This window comes from Orcinus orca, chromosome 11 (assembly GCF_937001465.1).
Source record: "Orcinus orca chromosome 11, mOrcOrc1.1, whole genome shotgun sequence".
Taxonomy (NCBI): Eukaryota; Metazoa; Chordata; class Mammalia; order Artiodactyla; family Delphinidae; genus Orcinus; species Orcinus orca.
Genome location: NC_064569.1, coordinates 31434097 through 31458224, shown reverse-complemented (window position 1 = coordinate 31458224; position 24128 = coordinate 31434097). Strand labels below are relative to the sequence as shown.

The 24128-nt window shown below is 36.3% G+C and overlaps 1 protein-coding gene across 7 annotated transcripts in view; it reads right to left on the bottom strand.

The window, feature by feature from the left end:
• The window catches only part of LRRK2 (leucine rich repeat kinase 2), a 159338-nt gene extending 135987 nt beyond the window's left edge, over positions 1-23351 (bottom strand). The window contains exons 1-10 of one of the 7 annotated variants that reach the window (XR_004478946.2): positions 23096-23348; positions 22726-22811; positions 18202-18311; positions 15616-15704; positions 12185-12319; positions 9483-9617; positions 6931-7062; positions 1202-1321; positions 589-728; positions 416-495 (exon numbers count right to left, since the gene is read on the bottom strand). Coding sequence is in view for 6 of the 7 variants with exons in the window: in XM_033412351.2 (XP_033268242.1) it covers positions 416-495; positions 589-728; positions 1202-1321; positions 6931-7062; positions 9483-9617; positions 12185-12319; positions 15616-15704; positions 18202-18311; positions 22726-22811; positions 23096-23249 (1181 nt within the window). In the remaining variant the exon portion in view is untranslated. Of the gene's footprint in view, positions 1-415; positions 496-588; positions 729-1201; positions 1322-6930; positions 7063-9482; positions 9618-12184; positions 12320-15615; positions 15705-18201; positions 18312-19843; positions 19970-22725; positions 22821-23095 lie in introns of those variants that run through there. The other 6 variants (XM_033412351.2, XM_049694030.1, XM_049694029.1 and 3 more) reach the window with 6 other exon arrangements.
• Between the last annotated feature and the right edge of the window lie 777 nt (positions 23352-24128).

Below are 24128 nucleotides of genomic sequence, written 5' to 3'. Positions count from 1 at the left end.
CATAGGAGGCTTCTAAGCACATCTAATTCCTGATATTGACAACCCGCTGGCTACTAACCACAACAGAAAAGGTCACAGATTGCTCTCCGATTTCTATCACTTGAGATTAATTAATATGGCATTTTAAATGATTAGCCAGAAAATTGAAACGTTCTTTCTTGATGATTCATAATTTACTGAATGACTCTTGATTCTAAATCTCTCAGTAATAACTCTCAAACAAATCACCTTTTACTAACTATCCAAGGCAATGGGATCAAAATATACATCCACAAGTATTTTGTGGCAACACTTAAAACATAAATGCCTACATCAAAAATATTTCAAACAATAAAAATTTCAGTTATGGTATTTCATGTGGATTGATTAAAAATATGACTGAAATTTTCTATCATATAGAATCAAAACTACTGACTGGCCATCTTCATCTCCAATCTTCTCATGTAAACTGTTTTGGTACATAAGGAGATTATTCAGGGCCCAACATGCAGCCTCCTGGATTAGGGAAGGAAAAAAAGAAAACTGTCAAAAAATAAATTATTGAACAAACAATTTTGAAAGACTATAAAATTTATGAAAGAGTCTAACCTGCACATGCTTGTTCTTTCTATGCCACGTTAATGCTTTGTAGCAGGCTTCCAGCCAAAACAATTTATCTTCTTCTTCATCATCATTCTCCTGATTCTCATTCTTTTCCTCTAAGTCTTGATTTAAGAAAATGGTCTCAGCTTGGAAAAAATGTAAACATGTAACTTACTTACAGTTTGAATGACCAACTCTAAGTCCGTATATTGAAACATTATCAACAGAGTGAGGTATTCTTTAGTAGTGGCCCTGGTTATTTAAAAGACCTTTTTAATATATTACACACTTCATCATACTGCTATCCCATCTAGATAAATTACCAAATGAGCAAGAGGGTACCAAACAAAACTAATAGGCTAGAGGAAGATTAATTAAGGAAGTTAACTGCTAATAATAAAGCTAAATCAAGGATGTATTTACTGATATCTGAACTGGGAAGGATGTACTTACCACAACTGTTAGTTCCCTTGAAAGTATCATCTATTGGACAATGAGTTACATTAAGACAGAAAAGGCATTTAAGGGCTCCTTCTCCACTTATGACTTTCTTGTTATAATGTTAATATTCAAGATCAAATGCACCTGTAAGAATTTCCTTGTTAGTTAAGTTACTTACTGAGGAGAGCTAAACAGCTGAGTGCTGCAATCTGTAATGCTGCATTCTCTGAATACTGCTGCACAGCTTTCACCACAAACTCATGCACCTCGTTTAATACCAGAATATTAAAAAAATTACCTGAAATTTAAGTGAGATATTAGTGGAAATTCTCATCCATGGAACTTAAATTACCTTTAATCACATAACAGTATTTAAATCAACAAATTTGAGTAGTGATGACTATTCTTAATGACATTAAAACATATATTTACTTTAATTAAAATAGCGTAAGAGGATTGCATAAAGTATTGAAAATTTATTTTATGCACCTCATTCAATTATCTTGCTTAGACAACAGAACTGACTGAGCAAAAAAAAAATTAAATGTTTGAGTTATATTAACTTGTGTTCATTGACTCCCTCTCATGTCATCATCATATTAAAACAATGAGGTATCTGTTATTCATGACACTACAATATTGAGTGTACAAAACAGCTTAATTTTCCTGCCTTCTAAAAGACGGGGGAAAAAAAACCTTCCTTGTCATTAAATGCTTTTGCTGAAACAGCCTTCTTTCACTTAAAGAATAGTGCTCAGAAAACCCATTGGCACACTTATCATTACCTGATCTTGTCTATGATAATCTTAGAAGAAAAATATGAGAATATTTTACTACCTCTAACCCAACCCAGGAAGACATCCCTTACGTTTTTATACTCATTCTTCTCATAGTCATATAGAAATCTAAATCCTTATAAGGAAAACACTTGTAAATGACAGTCCAAAAATATGTGCCTCCTTCCACTTAGCTTATCTGTAACTCATTAACAGTCACCAAGTTTCCTTCTAGGAGTAAGAATGAAACTCCTAGTTAGCTATATGTGTAATTAGATGATCCCTGAGACACACAGCCAGAATTGGAAAAGATTCTATACCATGAAAAGCCTAAAGCCCACACTAAATATCAATCAAGGCTTCAAAATCAAAAGGCAGATTAACTAGGGGTAGCTCTTCTTTATCAACATCTTTTTATGTTCGTGCCTCTTCCGTATTCACCCATTAAGCTGACATACTCCCCAGCCCTTAGTGGTCTCTCGTCTTGGAGGGTCATTTCAAAAAGCGTTCTTTTCCACTTTTACCAGCTTATCTAAACTTGGGCTGTCTCACCTCCTTTTCCCTAGTATTATTCCCATGCCACTGCCAACAGCTGCTCTACCACTGAAAACTGTGTGACTCTGAGCAAACATCAGTGAGACTGGCCTTACCCTATTTTCATTTATATTTAATTTATGTGAAAATATATAGTAAATTATATAAGGCCTTTAAATGCATTAACCCCATAATTGAATTTCATAATTTGACAAAATGCTTAGTATTTATTTACTGACTTTGGGTTTTTATTTTAATTATGAGGAAGAAGTAAGTTTTATTCAGCTTCTTTGAAACAGTAACAGGGACAATAAATTCTCTAGTCACTAAGAAAGCACCTTTAACTAAAGATCAATTTGAGGAAATTCGCTGGTGGTCCAGTGGTTAAGACTCTGCACTGTCACTGCCAAGGGCCTGGGTTTAATCCCTGGTCAAGGAACTAAGATCCCACAAGCCTTGAGGTGCGGCCAAAAAAAAGATCACTTTGATGACTTTTTACTTTCAAAAAATGTCACAGAACAATATGAAACTTATAATAGTTTATATGGTTTATTTAATTTCAACAGTATAATGTCAACCACCCTTAATGTGCTATTGTAGACCTATTTGAAATTCAAGTACCATTTCCTCAACATGACAATAAAACCACTTCCTCGTCTGGCTCATTTAAAGGATTATGGTAAACTCACATTCTTAGTATGTCATGCAAGTTTTAACTTGAGTGGTAAATCGTAGAACATGAAATAGAGAATTCTATATTAGTGTGCTACTATATTACCTAGATTTAAGAAATCAACTTTTGAATTACTTTACAACTTTCCCAGATATCAGCTAGCTTGTATAACTGTGTGCTTCTTCATGAAAATATGAGTAAAATTCTCACCTGATAAAAGAAATAAACTAGTAAATGGCTACAACATTTTAGAAGAAATGCTTTGTTTTGCTTATGAATGCAGAAATTCTGTATTTTACCACTTACTGACTACATGATCTTGAATAAGACACACAGACTTGCTAAAATAGGTCCTCATCTGTAAATATGGAGATAATAAAAATATCACATCTCCCAGGATTGTTTCAAGGATCAAAAAATTATATATTGTATATGAAACTACTTTAGAAAATATGAAAGAAATGTGCAAATAAGACATTATTTTCAATCTCCACAGTTTTGGTCAAATGATAAGCATTCAATAAATGCTTATCAAGGAAAGAAACAAACTGAAGTTGTGCATGCAAATTAGAATTCAATTTATAAAAATTCCATTTTAACTGAAACTACCTAGGAATATTCCTAAGGCTAAAATCAATTGCAGAATTATACAAGTTCTGAATACAGGGGATATAGCCATATTTATGTAAGTAAAAATATAAGTTGCTACAATAAAAACATAAAAATGAGTTTTTTCAAATGAATGATGATGTTTTTTCCCAGAGTTATAGCGATGAAAAGTCAAATGTCTATTATAATAATCCTGATTTTGCACAAAACATTTCTGGTGATCCTTTTTAGAAAAGGTTGTCGGAACCAATTTCCAACAGTTAAGGATCCTGCCTTACTATTCACCAACCATTTACTTTTTAATGCGTTGTTCTCCTCACAAAAACATCAAGGAAATCTCCAAGGTGTGTATTGAGGGAGTTGGGGAAGGCTCAACAAGGATCTGAAAGAACTGTGAGCTGAAAGCAAATGGTCAAGCCAGAGTAGCCATGTGGGAAAGTATGAGTCACTGTGATCAACTAGCCTTGATCAGATTAGCCTTGTACTCTCTCCAAAGGAGGGTAGCTCAATCAGAGTCTCCCACTTCAAGTTTGAATCTTAAAAAGATTCTAAAGTGGTCCCAGGTCAGTCCTGTGCCCTAGCTTCTGGCAAACATCTCTGGATGAGATGTTTAGGTCCTCAGGATTCTCAGAGATTAAACTCAATCAAAGAAAAACTCACAAACATACAGGAAAACAAGACTCCATGACAGACAGGCAGTCAGCACAGGAGCAGTAGGTTTAAACTCTCAAGAACTTCATATATTGGAATTATCAGATATAGAACACAAGATAGCTATGTATTAATGATTAAAGAAATAAAATTAGAATAAAAGAAAAGAGAAAGGGGAAGGGAAGAGTGAATAAGAGTCAGTCAAAAGTTACCTGGCAGATCTGAAAATAAATATATAAATTTTTTATATTTTAGATTTTTTTATAAATATATAAAAAATCTAATAAAATGACCAAGTTGAATTTATCATAGGAGTACAAAGTGGCTTACTATTAGAAAACCTGTACAGGCAATTCTAATTCTCCATATTATCAAGATAAGAGGAAAACAAATGATCTTAAATTTTTTTTTAATATTTGATAAAATTCAATATTCATAATTCTTTTTAAAAAGCCCACATATTAAAATAAAAGCAAACAAGAAACAGAAGGAAACTTCTTAACTTGATAAAAGCTACTTGTCACAAAACAAACAAGATTGGGGCTTCCCTGGTGGCGCAGTGGTTGAGAGTCCACCTGCCGATGCAGGAGACATGGGTTTGTGCCCCGGTCTGGGAAGATCTCATGTGCCGCAGAGCGGCTGGGCCCGTGAGCCATGGCCGCTGAGCCTGCACGTCCGGAGCCTGTGCTCCGCAACGGGAGAGGCCACAACAGTGAGAGGCCCGTGTACCGCAAAAAAAATAATAATAATAATAAAAAAACCAAGATTAACAACAACAAAACCCCATATAGTAAGCATTATTCTGGATAGAAGAATATAAAGCATTCCCTTTAAAATCAAGAAAACGACAAGGATGCCTACTATCACGGCTTCTAGTCAACACTGTACTAGTAATTGTGGGCCATGCAAGAAGACAAGGAAATCAAATTAAATAACTGCTACACAGAAAACTTAAGAGCATTTATAAATAAATTTTTAGAACTAATAAGAGTTTAGATAAGATTAATATGCAAAAAATCATTTCCATTTCTTTACACATACACAGTTCAAAAATACAATTTTAAAAAAGACACCGTTTATAATAACAAAAATAGGGTGCCTAGAAATAACTAATAAGATGTGCAAGACTTGTATGGAAAAAATTATAATGTAAAGTTGTCCGTTCTTAAATTGATCCATATATTCTGTATAATTTTAATCAAAATCCAAATAGAGTTTTCCAAGGAACTGGACAAGTTAATTCTAAAATGTATATGGCATTGTAAAGGCCCATGAAAAAAGCCAAGCTGTAACCAAAGAAGAAGAATATATAATGACTTTACCTATTAGCTTTTGAGATTTCAGGACTTACAGAGCTATAATAATTTAAACAGTTTGATATGGAGCCAGGCAAATCAAATCAACAAACACAACAGAACAGCAAAAACAGAAATATACATATATTACATGTTATAAACCTATAAATAATACATACATATTATATACATATATTCAATATATGATACTACTGGGAAATGGCTGAACCATATAATAAATTGTGCTCTCCATATTATAAATGGGGGGGTTAATTGAATTCCTACTGTATAAAATAATTCCAAACAGATTTTAACACTTTAATGCTTAAATTAGAAAGATTTTGGATAAAATGTGGAATACATTTATTATCTTAGGCAAAGGAAGAATTTCTTAAAATACATTAAAAAGGTTAAATCACAAAGCAACTAATCATGAAATTAAACTATACCACAAAAGCCACATAAAGAAGATAAAAAGACAGCTCACCAATCAAGACAAAATATTTTCGATACATATAACTGACCACCAAAACATTATTAGCCAGAACTAAGAATCAATTTTTAAGAAGATAGACTATACCATGGAAAAAAAGAAAAAGGCAAATCAGGTACTCCACAAAAATAGGAAGCATCAATAGCAAAGAAATATTTGAAAAGATATTCACCTTCCTTTACACTTTCATAGCAAGAAAGATGGTAGTAGCATAAAACAAGACATAAACCAATGTCGTGGATAGGAAAATGGATAAATAAATTGTGGTATACTCACATCATAGAATACTACATACAACTATATGCAAAAATATTCATGAGTCTTATAAACAATAGTCTTTAAAAACTTGCAGAAGACAACATTCAGCATGATGCCATTTTTATCAAGCAAAAACAAGCAAACGTTAACAATTTTGTTTACAGAGATAAATGAATGTAGTAAAATTTAATTTAGAAAGCAAAAGGTTTATTAACACAAAACTCTGGAGAGTGTTAACCTCTGTAGAGAAAGTGGAAGAAGGGCAGAGCCCAGAGTAGCTTTACCAGCACTGGTAATGTACTAATACTTAAGTTGGGTGAGGAGTTCTTTTGCACTGTGCTTCACATTTTCTATATGTTACGCTTATTTTTTTGTATGTATCAACTATTTACACAATAATACTTTAAATATAGCATAACAGTGATAAGACTTCTCATATTGCACACTTTTATTTTTGCCACTCCTATTAAAATTCCACCTAAGAATGGCAGAACAGTTTGCTAATTTACAATATTTCCATCCAGTGTATGTCAATATTTACTTAAACATAAGCATATGTAGGCTATATATACTTACATCATATAGACTGCGATAAATTAACCAAGAATTATAACTTACCTAATGTAAGCCTATGGAGCAAGCAGCAACTCACTTCTTGGATTTTTTCACTGATAGGGAATGCTATCATGGCTTCTACCACAATATTATAACACCTGACATTGCCACTCATGAGGACTTCAACATTACTGCCTAAATTTAAAGAAATCATAATTTTCAATAAGGTAATAATTTCCCCTTTTAAATATGCATACAAAAACACCTTACAGAGATTTTAAATATATGGCAGTATAATGGCTACATTTCCAAATTTAAATATACTGTTCTGTCAAATAGCTATAAAAATACTGTTGTTCGATGTTAATATAATACAATTTAGGACTCATCTCTAGCATTAAGGGAAAGTTGCTTTATTCCTGTATTTTTGGCTTAAAAACTTAAAGAAAATAAAGGGAAAACTGAGCGTGCTTTTTATATAAGTCAAAATACGTAAAGTTTTGGCTGTAAGTTTTCAAATAAATGGATTTGGGGCCTGTTTCCGAATGAGGCACTATTCCATTGGATAACGGATTTTAATTGCTCCTTTCCTCAAACCAACAGAAAGAAAATCAAGATTATATCACATAATAGAAGAGGTAGAATCAGCTATCATCTATTTCCTGTCCATTCCAGAAGGGCAGCAGAAGAGCAGCCATTGTAAAAGGCAGCAAAACCGAGCTTCCTGAAGGCTCTGAGATAGACAGGGAAAAGAATGGATGAAAGGGAGAGGAGGGACATAATATTAAAATGTATAACTAAGGGATAAACATAGGTGAACCACAATGGAAGGAAAGAATCCACTGGGAAAGGCAATTAATCAATAGAGTATGTGAACCTATGTGGAGAAAACTAATTTATATGTCTGAATGAAATGTTGACTATTCTTAAAACAGAAAAAAGGTGTTTGCAAAACATTTTTCTTTCTTTTCTGGCACAATCAAACTAACCAACTGTTTTCCAAAAACTACGTTTTTAATGTTTAATTTGTATTTAAAAAAACACTAAATATGGAAAAAGAAGGAAATGAAATGAAAGGAAATGGCCTCAACGCAACTACCTCCTTTTATTCATTATCAAAGATACAACTTGCTCTAGATTCAAGGTAAAGTTTAAGACACTTGCTTTTTTTTAAGTTTTAGTTGCTGCTTTCTTTGACCTTTTCTTTATCAATCAGCACATTTACACTGGAGTTATGGTAATGTGGGTGGAAAAGAATGAATTTCAAAACAACCAGCACAAAATAAATAAATAAATGTATAGCCAAGGAAAGGTAAAATGAAGAATATATTCAGTTTGTTGGCAGTAGATGACTCAGAGAAGTTTAAATTCCATTTCCTATTATTGTTCTGCCCCATCTACTTCTAAGAGTTTAACTTTCCATGGATAAGAAAATGATGGATTTTATAACCATTATTAAGAACAGGCATTCTTTCACAAGGCGATTAGTCTCACATCTGTGAGATTTCTATGTCTGAAACCATATACGCATATTATATATAATAAGCTACATATGTATGAAATACAAAGCATGTAGTAATACTGTCAGTGTTTTAACCACACTTACTACATTACATTAACAGGTACTATTCTACATTTTTCACATTATTTAACTGATTTAATCCTCACAACTTCACATGTGTGAAGTTGAAATTATTACCAGATAAATGCATGTGTAAATCCTGTACAAGCCCAAACAGGTAATACATGAAATACAAAATGCTCATGTGCACTTACAAAAGTAATAGAAATCTGATGTATTATTTTTGTCCATTAGTATTCACTGGTAGCATGCACGGCAAATTAATTTCTTCTTATTTGTACTTTTTTTGTTATGGAAGTGGCTAGATTTCATAGCATCACCCAAATGCTAAACAAGAATCACAATAAAGTTCCAACTCCTTCCTGTGGCTTTTCAGGCCCTAGGATCTGGTTATATCTCCAGCCTCATCCACTGACTCTCATCAAGCCCTTCCCCTACCTCCATGAAATGGCACAGGAGCAGATGCTCAGGGCTCTGCATGTGTATTACACACACGCATGCGTGCACACACTTATAAATACAGTTTACTGAGCTACTTTTATCCTCTTGATTCCTCTATGCTATCTTTTGCTCCAGGATCTTTACACTTAGGATGCCCACTGCCTGGGATACTGCCTGCACTTCTACTTCACCTCACACCTCTCCGCACACAAAGCTCTCCTCATCATTCAAGACTCCGCTGAGAGATCTTGCCTCACTCCCTGTTTGTTCTCAAAACCCTAGGTACTTCTGCCAACACTTGCCCTATAATACTTCGTAATCACTTCCATGCTTATCCGTATCTTGCGGGGTACTATGGGGTCAGAAAAGGAAAGAAATATGTTTATATTTTCTGCTACTGTTTCTCCAGCACCAAGCCCAGAGCCGGTAGCAGTACAGCATCAATAAATAAAAATTTATTAAATGAATAAATGAATGAGTTTAGCATCTACAATTTTCTAAATAATAAAAATATTTTTGAAACACACTCAGAAAGAAGATATATTGTAATTTTTCAGATTCAAAAATGAAACCATGTATGCAGGCTACTTACAAGGAATTGCTAGGGAATATAAACAGTGCAGTACATGAAACACAATTTCCTCTTCATCTTTAAAATGTTTTAATGTACTTAGCAATATCATATAATCTTTATTCTCAACAAATTCAGTCAGTTGCTCCTCTGAAACTAAAAAATGAAAGACAAAATACCGAAAGAGCTCAAACATGATATAAAAGTTTAATTACTCTATAATATTCATGATGATTAGATAAGACAGTAGATACAACAAACAAATTAAAAATTATATTTTAGCAAAGAGCACTTCCTAGGAATTTTATAATGGGGAAATAGCTATTGAGGTTAAAATAATTGTTTTGACCCATATTAGTTATTCCATGTTTTCAAATGTAGTGACCATGTAGTGACCAAACAGTTCTCAGAAAAATAAAATTATTTACAATTTCATTTGAAAGATTCTAGAGAAAACTAATCAATGAATAATAAAGATGGCCTACTGAAGTGAACATATCACAATACTTAAAAAGGAGTGGTTGGGCTTCCCTGGTGGCGCAGTGGTTGAGAGTCCGCCTGCGGATGCAGGGGACACGGGTTCGTGCCCCGGTCCGGGAAGATCCCACATGTCACGGAGTGGCCGGGCCCGTGAGCCATGGCCGCTGAGCCTGCGCGTCTGGAGCCTGTGCTCCGCAACGGGAGAGGCCACAGAAGTGAGAGGCCCACGTATCGCAAAAAAAAAAAAAAAAAAGGAGTGGTTAATGGTACATTGTTGAAGGGCAGCTCAGCTAAGTGGATGAGTTCAAGAGGAATGAACTTTAGCAAATAACAAGTAATTAGACTTTGAAATACTTTATCTTAATGGTCTGACTTCATCAGAGATCAAAAATTGTCATCATTAATTTTCATAATTAAAGTCTTGGGATCAAGCCAATGAGTTTCATTTGGAGTCATTTTACTGGGTGGGAACCTCAAAAACATGTATAAAAATCTGGTTTATCTAGCCTGAGAAGGACACTGACATAAATGTTAGTGTCACTCTTCATAATCAACATTCCTTTTTGCTGTTCAACTTTACACCAATAGTCCATATAATATAATGTGAAATTGACTGGGTTCTTCTAATAAATGAGAAGTATCACCAAACCTTCTCATTTTATGAAACAGTTTCCAGAGCATAGTTTCAAATTTTGAAAACTAACTTTACACGTGCCACTAAGTAATGGGGAACTTCATATTCTTGAAAACTTCAGAAATGTTTCTACTCTACATATACAATCACAACACTGTCAGCGCTGATCTATCAAATAAGATCATCTTTTTAACATTCCCTGGCGCTTCTCCATATGTCCTAGATGGATCCCACAAAGCTGGTGAGTGATGCTAACCCTTCTTTCATGAATAAGAATGTGCCCCTTAAACTGCAGCACAGAAGATTATAAGCCCTCAAGACAGTAATTCCTCAAACTCTATTCTGCCCAATTCTTATGAAAAGCTTAGTTTCAAGATATGACATTTAGAGAAGACAGCCTGAAAGACATGCAGTTTCTCCATTCCTCTCTTCCACCATCAGAGAGCTGAGCCCCATGTCCATGCTGTTCTGACTCTTGATAGAATCTCTTTCACTGAAATACACTTTGTGTTCCTTGCAAACTGTATGTATTTTATCAACTTATCCAGGGAAACCCAAGGGAGTATTTTCTCAAGTCTCCCATGAGACTGATTGCTGCTTCTGATTAATGAGTTTACTTTTATCTCAAGTAACTTTGTAACCAATGATGTTTACCTCTTTGCCTGATAGGAAGCAAAGAACCAAATTTCTGGTCCATTCCTTTGCAAAGATACAGGATCTGAAGTAAGCAGTAAATTTAACCTAGCTTCATATCATTTTCCCTTCACCCATTTCCTCATTCATTTTTCTTTTCCTCTAATGTATTATAAATATCTATAAGCTATTTGAAGTCCTTCTGGAATAAGACAGGGAATTAAACAGTAGAATTTCCATTCCTGGAGCTTCCAGAAACTAGAGTAGGTAAACTGATATGAACACAGGGCCCACATACGTTATTCTTATCCTAAACTCCTAGCACTGTTGGCTTTCATAATGACACAAAAGGTGCTCTCAAAAACTGTGGTAAATTGAATTGTAATGGAGATAACTAGTTGTGTACTCTCAGGCAGGTTGCTCATTTCACTTCTCTGATCCATTTCCTCACCAAGCCAGTGGAAGGACTAAAGGTTCCAACCAACTATAAAATTACATGGCTATCTCTGTCATCATTCTCAGTGCCATGTGATAAAATACATATTAGTCTTTTTCCTAAGGGACACTTTGTAAACCTCTTAGCTCTTTATCCAGAGCCTTTAGCAATTTCTAAAACCTCTGGTGATGACTTAACATCATAAACCCAAACTTAACCTATGCTTGGCTTCACAGTATTGCTTTTTCTTCCTTAACTCCTACACATACAGTTTGCAAAGTGAACCTATGCCTTGCTAAGCAATGGAAGAAAGTTTACTACAATTGCATAATTGATAATCCATGAATGAAATTCATTCTGCAAAAACAAGCAATATTTCTGAATTAACCCCATTACTTATCCTTGACTGACAATCCAACTTTTAATAAATAGTACAATTTCAGATATTTTCTTATTATCATAATTATATCCTACTTATCCCACTATAAACCATTTCTTCTTATATAAATATCAAAATAAAGAATTTGACATTTTAAATACCTCTCTCAAACAGCACATGTAAAGCTTTGCATCCAAGTTTCTGGACTTCGTCATTGGCTGAAAATGTGCGCATGGCATCAAAAATTAACAAGAAAATATCATTTTCTTCATCCAGTATCAGCAAAGTGATTTTACCTATTTCAAAGAGAATATGCTCCAAGTAAATAGCTGCTTTAACATTTAATGTCTTCATTTTTACATGAGGGTTATGAATGGTTTGTGGACTTCTCTTTCTGATGAACCACTTAATTGCCCCAGATGTTAGACCTATCAAGCTTTACGGTCTTTCTAAATGAGATAAACTCCCAGTACACTTTACTGTAACTCTGTGATTCCCAATCAATACCCAGAGCCAAGACCTCTTGCCCCAAATTCCTGAAACATTTCTACCTGCCTCTTAGACAACACCCTCTGAATACTCCATGGCCACCCAAACCTAGCCTACTCCAATTCCATCTCTTCATCAATAACCATCATCCAATAGTTACCAGAGAAACTACGTCATCTTCCTTCTTTCATCCTCCCTCTCTCTTCTCATTCTCTGACTAGCCAAAGAATCAACTCATTACCAAGTCCTTCAAGTCTAACTTCTAAATATCTCAAAAACTCCTTTTGAACTAGGCCCCTCCATTTCTGTCTTGTTCAGGACCCCAACACTTCTCACCTAGAATGCAAACACAATTGCATAATTGCTCTGGTAGGTCCAAATCCCTACCTAACTAGTTTACCTGCTGCATTATATTTCTAAAACACAAACGTGATCTGTAAATCCCTTGCTGAAGTCTTCTAAGGCCTTCTCGCACTCCTCAGTCTGACAAACAAGACTTTTCACAGACTACATGTATCTCATCAGCCTCACGTCCCTCCCTGCACCACTGACTCCAAACATGCTAAACCCCTTGCTCATCATGAACACATTTCTTTTGATATCTTTTTGCACTTGCACTAGCTGCGTGGAATGCCCTTGCCATTTTCTGCACCAAATATGATCCTACCTTAAATCAAGAAATAACACAAACAGTACCTATTCTATCAATAAAAACTGTAGGAGTGGTAGTCGTAGCAAACACTTCTACAGCACATAACATGTCAGACATAGGTTGAAGTATTGATAGTTCACTCTAACACGTGTAAACCACCACAACCCCGTGAGGTAGGTGCAATCCTCATGTTAGATAGAGATAAGGAAACTGAGGCACAGAAGTGATGCAGTGACTTTGCCCAAAGTAGAATAAATAAGAGGCAGAGCTGGATTAAAATTAAAGCAGGTCATGACCATGCTCTTAACTCCTACAAATGAGCTTAGCTGCTGTCTTCTCTTTGTTCCTATGGTGGTTTTCTTCATATCTGTGTTAGAGTACTTTCCTCATTACATTGAAATCATTTCTTTAAATGCTTTTTATCTCTTTGTCAGTGCTATCCAATTCTGTAGCCACCAATCACATGAGGCTACTTAAACTCAAATTTAAATCAATTAAAATTAAATAAAATTAAAATTCAGTTTCTCACATTTCCAATGTTCAACCACCACACGTGGCTACTCGCCATGATTTTGAACATATACAACATTTCCTTCATTGCAAAAAGTTATATTGGACAGTGGTGCTGGACTGTGAACTTCTACATTGTAGGAACTTTGCCTCACCTGTCTGAGAGTTCTCTAGCAGCCAGCACAGCAGTAAGTGCCAATAACTATTACCTCAGTTAACAAATAAGCCAAACAAAAAAATGATTCATAAATTAGCCTCTAATAAGTACCTGAAATGAACTCTAAAACACATTACAAATTTTCCTAAAAGCTTAAAATTCTTAATGTTACGTGGAAGAAATTAACTAGTCTTTTTAAAACACATGTCAAATTTACTATTTGTCTACATGCTGCTAACCTTGATATATTCATGTTGGGAGATTTCTCAAATTCATAAACCTCCTGTCCATTGCCAAATGGAGAATAAATCTTTACCTCCCCACCCCCACCAAAAAACAAGATCCCAAGGATCAGTTTAAATAAATCATGGTTAAGACTAGTTAGTACATCCCAGTATATATTTTAATAAAAGGCTCTGGTGAAGTGGTGAGTACCTTCTGGCCTTTCCTATCCCTCTTCAGTTCATTTTCCGATCTTCACCCTCTTTCTTCCTTTCTCTTTCTCCTATTGGACCTTCATCACTTAGCATGGCCAATGAGGGCCTTTAAAAATCTTACCACCCACACATCCAGCCCCTCCCAGGCCTCTGCAATGTTGCACATGCTGTTTTCTTGACCTAAAGCACCCTTCACACTTTGAAGGAAATCCACCCTATCCTTCATGCTTAGCTTCCCTGAAAGGAGCCTTTCTTCTCAGAACCTTACATCATAGCAAGTGTCTGTCACAGCAATGATCACAACTATTGCACCACAGCAATATTCTTTGTTTTCAGGTCCATTATCCTCCAAGTATAAGTTTACTCAAGGAAAGAACCTGACATGTGAAATCAGACCCTGGTTCTACTACTTTTTGGCTGAGGCAATCTCTCTATGCTTCAGTGTTCTCTAGAAAACTGAGATAAAATAATAAACTCAAGGGATGTTTTGAGGATTATGCTTTTAAAAGCATATTAAGTATTTTACATGTTAAGCCTAGCATTTAGCAAGCACTCAAGAAGAAATGCTATATATTTTTATTATGACGTATTACTATTATGTCATACTCTAGAGCATATATTATAGAAAACATATTAGAGATATAATGAAGTACAATACAGTCAAGACAAGGACATGTATGGCTAACAAACTAATGAGAATGTGAGATGTGGGACCAGATCTGAGGAGCAAAGCTGGGGACAGACATTAGATTTGGGAGTAATATATAAGGTGATGTTTAAGGCCAAGATGTTGGGTGGTATTTTTGAGAGAAAAAGTGTAGAGAAAAGAGATAAGGAAAGAAAATGGAGGGGCTTCCCTGGTGGCACAATGGTTAAGAATCTGCCTGCCAATGCAGGGGACATGGGTTTGGGCCGTGGTCCAGGAAGATCCCACATGTCACAGAGCAACAAAGCTCGTGCGCCGCAACTACTGAGCCTGTGCTCTAGAGCCCGCGAGCCACAACTACTGAGCCCACATGCCACAACTACTGAAGCCCACGTGCCTAGAGCCCATGCTCCACAATAAAGAGAAGCCACCCAGTGAGAAGTCCACACATACAATGAAAAGTAGCCCCTGCTCCCCGCAACTAGAGAAAGCCTGCACGCAGCAACCAAGACCCAATGCAGCCAAAAATAAATAAATAAATTTATTTTTAAAAAATGGAAAATGGAAACAGAATTTTGGAAATCATCAATATTGAGGTTATATTATGTGATTATACTTTAAAAAAATAACATCAAAACACATTTAGCAAATGGTTTAAAATGTTTTTTTCAGTCAACATTAAAAATGTGTGTATATACTACCTGAAGTTAGGAGAAGATCTAAGGCCTTCAATCCAACTGTTGACAGGTTGACACTGGCATTATGAACTGTTAGCATTTTAAGAATCAGTCTGTAATTAAAAACAAAAATCAAGATCATACCTAGATGTTTGCTCTTTTAGATATTGTTTTTTACTCACCTACATTTTTCTTCATCTCATTGTATTTCATTCCCTATATTGAAGCTAGTGTATTTTTTCTCCCTGTAAACCTGAGCCACGTTTATGATGACTAACAGGGAATTATTATGAGTCTCCATAGAAAAGTTATAACTTTTTCCTCTAAATATTCAAATTCAACTATTAACTATTTCACCCAATTCTATATCCAAAATAATATTGAGTTATATGCACCAAGGGATCAATCAGTTTATATGTGATACAAACTTGTAAATTATGTTATACACATTGATATTATTATAGAGAGATGTAATTAAAATGTTAGCTTGTATATAAAAATTAAGAACCATTTGAATATTTAAATTATTGATTTTTACTATTTTTGAAAGAGAAATTGATATTTTATAACAGAAAGTGAACCTAGTCTATCAATAGTATTCAATTAGTTCAAATGCATTAAATTTGAGCCCCTGAGTTATCAATTCTAAAATATACAATCTTTAGTCTATTCCTACCCCAGTGCTGTTTGGCTTTCTATTGTTAGAAGAAGAGAGAGCCACCATGGCTTCACCTAGATCCAAGAAACTTGGCACGTGGTCTCCAGGTGGTGAGGTGAGGAACTGAGAGACCCTGTCCTTCGACTCTGTCAATTCTCCTCCTACCTATGCTGCCCCTACCTCTCCCTGCACCACTCCCACTATTCCTGACTTCAACACCACACAAGAGATTTCTCCTTTAGTACTGTAAGCCTTTGGGGGGATAAAAGTCCTTGAATATAAGGAGATATGTTTTACAATAAATATTTGCTGGTAATGATCTAATATGCTCCACTGTAGAGAGGGTGTGTCTACACTGTTCACACTACTTCTGGCCTAAAGGAGTGTAATACCTGATGAACAGAAGATGAATGAATGATGAGTGAGTGACCAAATAAATGAGTGAATGAAACTTCCTGTAGAAATGTTTATGTAAGTTAATTTGAAAATTTGGTTTATACCAGAATATGACTAGATGAGTTTTCCATTGCTCCCTAAAGTTATAGATGGCTAATCTTTGGGGATCTTGGAAATTCTCATCCAAACCAAGGGACACATAACATTACAACTACTAATTGCAGGCATATTTTGTCTAATTCCTCATTAAATGCAGTATTCTTTACTACTGACTCATAGAATTTCAGAGATTAGTTTGGTGTTCAGAGAACACCTATTAACTGTAATTAGTCTCTTTTCAGAGCACAGTCTTTAGATGCTAGAAACCGAAGAACAGCAACACATGTTTATCAAAGATGGAAAAATGTATAAGCACGGACATGCTCGCCTATGAACAAACAGCTCTGATTTGTCAAAATCTGCAGCCACAGTTAATACTAATAAATAATGCAAAGATGTAAAATTTAGTTTTGCATTAATTACGTTTTCCACAAGCAATATGCCTTTGGAAGCAATTAGTATTCACTTCTCTGTGGTAAAGAAGAGTCACATTAGGTATAAAGAACACCTAAAGTTGATGACAGAAGATATTTTGTTAAATGTCAAGAAACAAAGTTTTCCAAAAAGGATTTTCCTGGAAACACATTTTTTTTTTCAGAAAAGTTTTTCTTAACTAATTATGGCTAAAGAAGTAGTCTCATTTAAGAAGTCATTATGTTGCAAACTGCAATAATATAGCTGGTAAATAGCTATCAAGATTTGGCTGCAGATGTGCTGAAAGATAATTTCCTCTTTTTTCTTCATTTTGAAAGCTGTAGTTTAAGCTCATTAAATATATATGTATGAATATACATAAATGTACTTTTTAAAGACAGTAAAGCATAAACTTCTAAATTACTATTTATAGAACTAACATTTTAGTTCCCATATTTTTGTTTTGAAGAAGTAGTGGTTTGTGTCAGTTCTACTATTAAAAAGTAAAAAAAGAGGGACTTCCCTGGTGGCGCAGTGGTTGAGAGTCCGCCTGCTGATGCAGGGGACACGGGTTCGTGCCCCGGACCGGGAAGATCCCACATGCCGTGGAGCGGCTGGGCCCGTGAGCCATGGCTGCTGAGCCTGCGCGTCCGGAGCCTGTGCTCCGTAACGGGAGAGGCCACAACAGTGAGAGGCCCGCATACCGCAAAAAAAAAAAAAAAAAGAAAAAATCTTTCCTTGGTTTGAATTCATAAACAGTCATCAACAATCTACAACTTAATCAATTGTATAACTATTATTATATTACTAAAATAATAACAACACCTGACTTCTTACCTCAAATGTTAGTTTTCTAATTCAAATAGATTATAGACTTCTGAGTCAAAAGCTCTCTATAAATGTAAATCATTGATTCAGGGAAAACTATATGTATTTTAAAGGATTTTTACTAGATTGGCTTGGATTGCAAATATAATGTATCAAGGGAAGGGTTGTCATATGTACAGATAAATATTCAATGCAGTTTGTTTTTACATACTTACTGGTGAACCCCTAGGACTTCCCAATCATGTCCAATATCCTGGGGACCCATTAAGCTTTGCATTGTATTTGGACAGATTTCTATTAATTTGCATAAAAGTGACCAACCCACCTAAAAACAAGAAAGACAAATATTCACATTTTTTAAAAAACCACACAAATAGAATATATGCAGTCAAAGAATCTCTTCATTCTTAATAGAATAGGTGGCTACATTATTTTAAAATAATTATTTTAAAACAAAATGATACTCTTAAAATGCTTACTGAGAAAAGCAACTCATATACTTAGAATACATCTTTCTTCAAAAATCTACTGAAAAGGCATACAAAAATATTATAACATTTCTGAATGATGAAGGCAATAGACTGCCTATTGTCTACATAAAAGGAAATAACACACACAAAAAAAATAATTTTAGAGGACACACCAAAATTATGAAGTACAGGAAAGGCTATTCTCAGGCCTTCGTACCTTTTAAGGCATATCTACCTGACAGATTTTCTTCTAAATATTTAGTACTTTAATTATAAGAAGAAATGAAGTAGTTTGGAATGGAGGATTAGGGGAAGTTGGAGATTTTGATGGCAAAGTGTAAGTTATCTGGAAAGACTGCTCTCCAGATAATGGAGCTAGAAAAAATAGCAAAAGAAGTAGTATCGTCTGATGACAATGTAACGTCTTTCATAGGTAAAAGAGACAGGCATTATGAGATAGAGAGGAGGTAGAATTTCTCAGTGGACCCCTCTAGATTTCTTCCGTACATCTAACTATGAGCTGATGAGATTTAGACATCACAAGTGTCCCTAAACTCTCTCACATTCCCAAATTAAGTATGATCTTACTGATGCATTTTAAATATACCTTCGTTCAGCTCATTTATACATGATGCCAACTTGAATAAGCTGCTCTTTACTTCTGAAAAAAATACATTTTTTTACATACGATATTTTAATTCCAAACTGGACATTAAATTTAACTCACTTTTCCTGTTATAGTTTCCTCCCCAAATTTAAGGACTCTTCAATTCTTTCTACTATATTACAGAACTAAACTTGATATGGTCAGAAAAAGAAAATAGAAAATGCATATACATGCAGATCTAGAGATTAATGAAAAAGTGCCTAAGCACGATGTGTGATAAATACCAACATAATATGAATCCTGAAAGCAGGATTCGCTAGAATTACTCAGGGAAGAATATAATACAGAAAAGGTAGAATTTGAGTCAGATTTCAAAAGAATTATAAATTTGGTCACTCAAAATAGGGAAATGGAAACTTCTAATACTGATGAGTTGTGAGGAAGGAAAGTAAGATACTAAATGGTGAGGAGGCTGCCAAAGAGGGGCCCATTCCTAAATGAGACTGGAAACGTGAGTTGGAGCTAAGTGGTACAGACGGTTGAGTGACAAGGGGAGAAATCTCTATGCAACCAAAAAGGAATAATGCCACGTTTCCTACTTGTTTACAGGAATAAACGAGGGGTATTTAATAAGATAAAAGTGATTACATAAGAGCTCGTTACAATATTATTTCCAGATCTTTTCTGGATTAAGCATGAATTGCTTTACTCTGTCATCACTTCCTCTTACACGATTTCAAATTCCTTGAAAAGGAAGCAATTTCTGACAGCTATTTTTACCTATATTTAAGTAGACAACCTCCTCCACGTAAGCCGAACAGACATTGACAATCCGGATGTCATAGAAACTGGCTATTTTTGTGCTTTCATAAAATCATCAAGACTTTTTTCCCCAAGTATTTCAAAAATTAACATTTGGAACAGTTTCTGGTGGTAAATATAAAATCATAAATCACACAGGATACTATACTCATCTCTGCATCTGCACGGCTAACTCAAGGAGAAAACCTGTTTTGTTTTGCTTGATGAAACAGCAGCATCAGTAATTGCTTTGCAAAAAGACTGAGGCAACTGAGCTTCCAAGATTAAATAGAATTGCTAGCAGCAAAGCAGAGGTAACAATTGATCCATTAATGTATTCAATTAAAAGCTTATCTTTCAAAAAGAGAAGGCTCCCATCCTGCACAGTTATAATACAATTAAATTGGTAGTTTCACTTTATTATAATTATTCTGTAAACTCAAGTATCTAAGTAATGCACAATGGGAAAGAGTCTAGGGGTTAAAGAAAATTTTAGTCACCTTCATATATTTCACTCACTTACATCAAAGGTGGAAACTGTGTGGATAAAGAGATGTAATGTAAACTGAAGAACACAGAGAAATGATCAGATGACTGGCAGGAAAAGAAATTTATAAGACAGCAGCCTAACTACCAATTCTCTAAAGATTGTCATTTATTAAGGAGAACTAATAAAATATGAAAAGACATTGAAAATAAAAATTCAGAGTCTGGAATGTCATGTTAAATGAATTCTGAAAACAAACCTTACTATTTACTTTTGAAGGGTACTTTACCTTAACTCCTTAAATTCATCAAGTGATTTTAATTCACCACCTCCAGCTGATTCAAGATATAAAGCTTTAAAGAATATCTAGACTAATTTCACCAGTAATATGAAGAAAGCTGAAGGAAAAAATTTTTTTTTCTTTTAAGTGGAGTATTAAAATATCAGTAGAGCTACCCCACTCCACATCCCTTTGATAAGATCAATGATAATTTAAATCGATAATGTCATTGTGCGTAGCACGGCCACAGCATTTGTATCATACCATTGTACTTTTTACTTGCGTAAAAATCTTATGACATCAGCACCTACTATATGATGGAAAAAGATTCTGAAGGTGTGTGAAGCTTGAGTCCTGACCCTGTCACTAGCTCTGCGATCCTAAATGAGCTACTTATTCTGAGGAAAAAAACATTCAGTGTGATTTCTGAGAGGATAGTGAGAGTCCAGCAAGAATCAAATGATATAATATACATAATGCCCTTTGTAGAGTAATATATTGTGCTGAAACTAATAATTCTATTCCATTAAATTACCATATCAAAAGACAATTCCTTATTTTCATTTATCTCTGGTACCTACTGGGCAAGGATATTGAGTGACATTCATAACTACTCCAAACAAACATGTCCAGGCTCAGGCAGTTTCTAAAATGAAGAAGAATTAGGTGGTGGGAATGTTGCAGGCTTCCCTGGATTCTCAAGTCTAGCACTGCCTCCTCTGGACCCTGCAGACCAAAGGCCACCCAGGGCCCAATTGTTCTGAGTTGTACCTGGCAGAGGAGACTACCAAGAACAGAATCCAAGGAATGGAGGCTGCCAGACAAGGCACTTTGGAACACCAAAGCAGAGGCAAGTAAGAAGGATGATGTGGGTGGAGAGTAGCAAGCACAATAGGCCAGTGCCAGGGAGTGACTCATGTTTCATGGGCAAAATTCAGACATTGGGTGTTAAAAAGAACAGTGTCTTTATCATGTCTCCATTTTTTCATGATCTTATTTGCTAACAGCCTGAAAATGAATAGTCAGATGGGAAATATTTCAGTTGAAGAAAAATAAAAGTAACCATTTATCTGAGATATAAACATCTTCATATAAAAGAAGCTAGATATATGTTTCACCCAAACTAGACATAGCTAGACACAGAGATTAGCATAAGATAGACAGATACAGACTTAAGAGATCCAGATAATTCTTACATCTGTCTAGCCTCTCAAGTAGGTATTAAGAAACACTGCACCTCGATAGAGTTCAAAGTTCAATTCTCTTTCCCTTCAGGATCTAACATGCAAATGAAAAAAGTAATTTCAGTTCCCCAAATCTCAATATCTACAAAGGAAGTTAGCCTTAGGCAGTAATTTTGTTTTGACTGTAAATCATCCTTAATTATCATCTTAAGGCTCCTTTTTAAATATACCTAAGATATGTAACAAATTTCTGGGTTTCCTACAGTGCAGTTTCTAAGATTCACTTTTACATTCATTTTATATGAAAACGGTTGAGAAGTATAGATTTAAACTTATAGGGGAATCCTAAAACATCACTCTTTAGATAATACATTGTGTACTACAACTAAAGAAGGTTAGAAATCTGTCTTCAAGTTTAAAAAAAAAAGAAAACCTTAAACCTATGAGAGTTTGCCAGTAACTTCATTTTATTAAGTTAATTATTATTAGTTCTATTACTGTTCATTATTCCTCTTTCCCAAACTATTCACAATTGTGTCATCTGCAGGACATGCTGTACATTGGGAAGATTCTTAGAATAATTTTATTTAAGCACTGATGATCTAGCCATCTAGCCAATGTCAGAACGAAACCTCAATCCATTATTATTCCCCTCCCACCACCATCCATATTCTGTCAGCCGACTGTATAAAGTTACTTCTTAAATACAATTAGGGAGCACACAGTTGGCCCTCTTACACCGTTAACATTTGATAATGATTTGAAAACGCTTCCATCTTAAAACCACAGTCAGCGGTTTGTCAGGACAAATCTCAGAAATAACCCAGAACTCTGGGTATAGAATATTAATAGAAAAACACCTATTTCCAATGCGAAGGGGAAATGGGAGAAATGAAAACAACTCCTTTACCTGCTGCACACTAGCGACTCTCATATACGAGTCCAAGACGATCAACAGAGGCACGTGGACATTTTTGTCTTGAAATAACTTGGAGGCTGGAAAAGAAGGGGGTTAGGGAAAAGTAGCAAAGTCACGATTCATGGCACCCCTTTTAAGTCTGAAAAGGAGGGAGAAAACAAAAGAAGTGAGCTCAAGACCTTCCTAGAATTATCAGCTCTTTTCTGCCCTAAGGAGTAGAGAGTTTGCGGCTCCTCAAGAATCCAGGTTTGTGCGGCCACAAAGTTCGGGGGGAGAAAGTTTGTAAAAAAAAAAAAGGCCGGGGGGGAAGGAGGGCCGGGGCGGGGGGCGGTAAAGGGACAGTTCCCTGGCAAACGATTACCGTGGTCGGCGTAGGTGAACACGAGCATATCCTCCAGGATTTGGACCAGCGTCTCTATCTGTTTTCCTTCCTGGACATTGTTCAGCCTGACTATCAACTTCTTCAGAGTTTCCTCATCCTCCTCCTCGCAGTCTTGGCAGCTGCCACTGGCCATGACCGACCCTGCTTCAAACCGGCCGCCCCTCCCGCACCAAGGCCGGCCGCTCCGGTCAGAAGACGAGCCCAGCTCACCGCCCGCAGCCAGCGCTCCCGGCTGACCCCATCTGCACCCACGCCCGCCCATTTATGCGAAGGCGGCGGCTCCGCGTCCGGCGCCGCCCTCCCCCGCCCGCTCCCTTTCCTCCTCTGCTTCCCCTTCCCCCACCCAGGGCCAAAACACAGCTCTGGGGCCTGCGAGAGGTTCAGCTGAGGTGCTGTGCCCGCAGAACCGTGGCAGGCAGGCAGGACGCAGCAAGAGCCCGCCCGGCCCGGGTGACAGTGGCCGTGGCCCCCGCGCCGGCCGAGACGGGACCCCGGGCCGGCGCAGCCTCCCGAGACCAGATCCCGCTCTCCGCAGCGGCGCGGCCGGGAGTCGCGCAGGAAGAAACCGACTCAGCGGACTCCGCCAAGTGCCCAGTCCCCGGGCCCTGCAGCGGCCGGCGAGGCGCGCGGTGGGCACCGCGGCCCACGCCACCCGACCCACCAGCCTTGACTCCTGCAGCCCCGCGAAAGGTCTGGGGACTAGGAAGAAGAAAAATAAAAGCTGCCGCGGATCTCCAGATCTAAGAATAGAAATCGGGGCGTTGGGAAAAGAGGGAGCCGCCCAGTTGGCCCCTTTTAGGAAAACATTCTCTTTATAGTTACCACTATAGGGAGATGAGTAATTTCCCCCCAAGGATGGACGAAGATTTAAGCAACCAAAATGTACCCAGTTAAATGCTTTTCTATGGTTGCTGTGGCTGTAGGGAAGGAAACAAAAACATTTTTCCTGTTAGTTATCTTGAAGCTCTGCTGGCCAAAAGGCCACTAAAATTAGCTTTCGAAAATTTGAGTT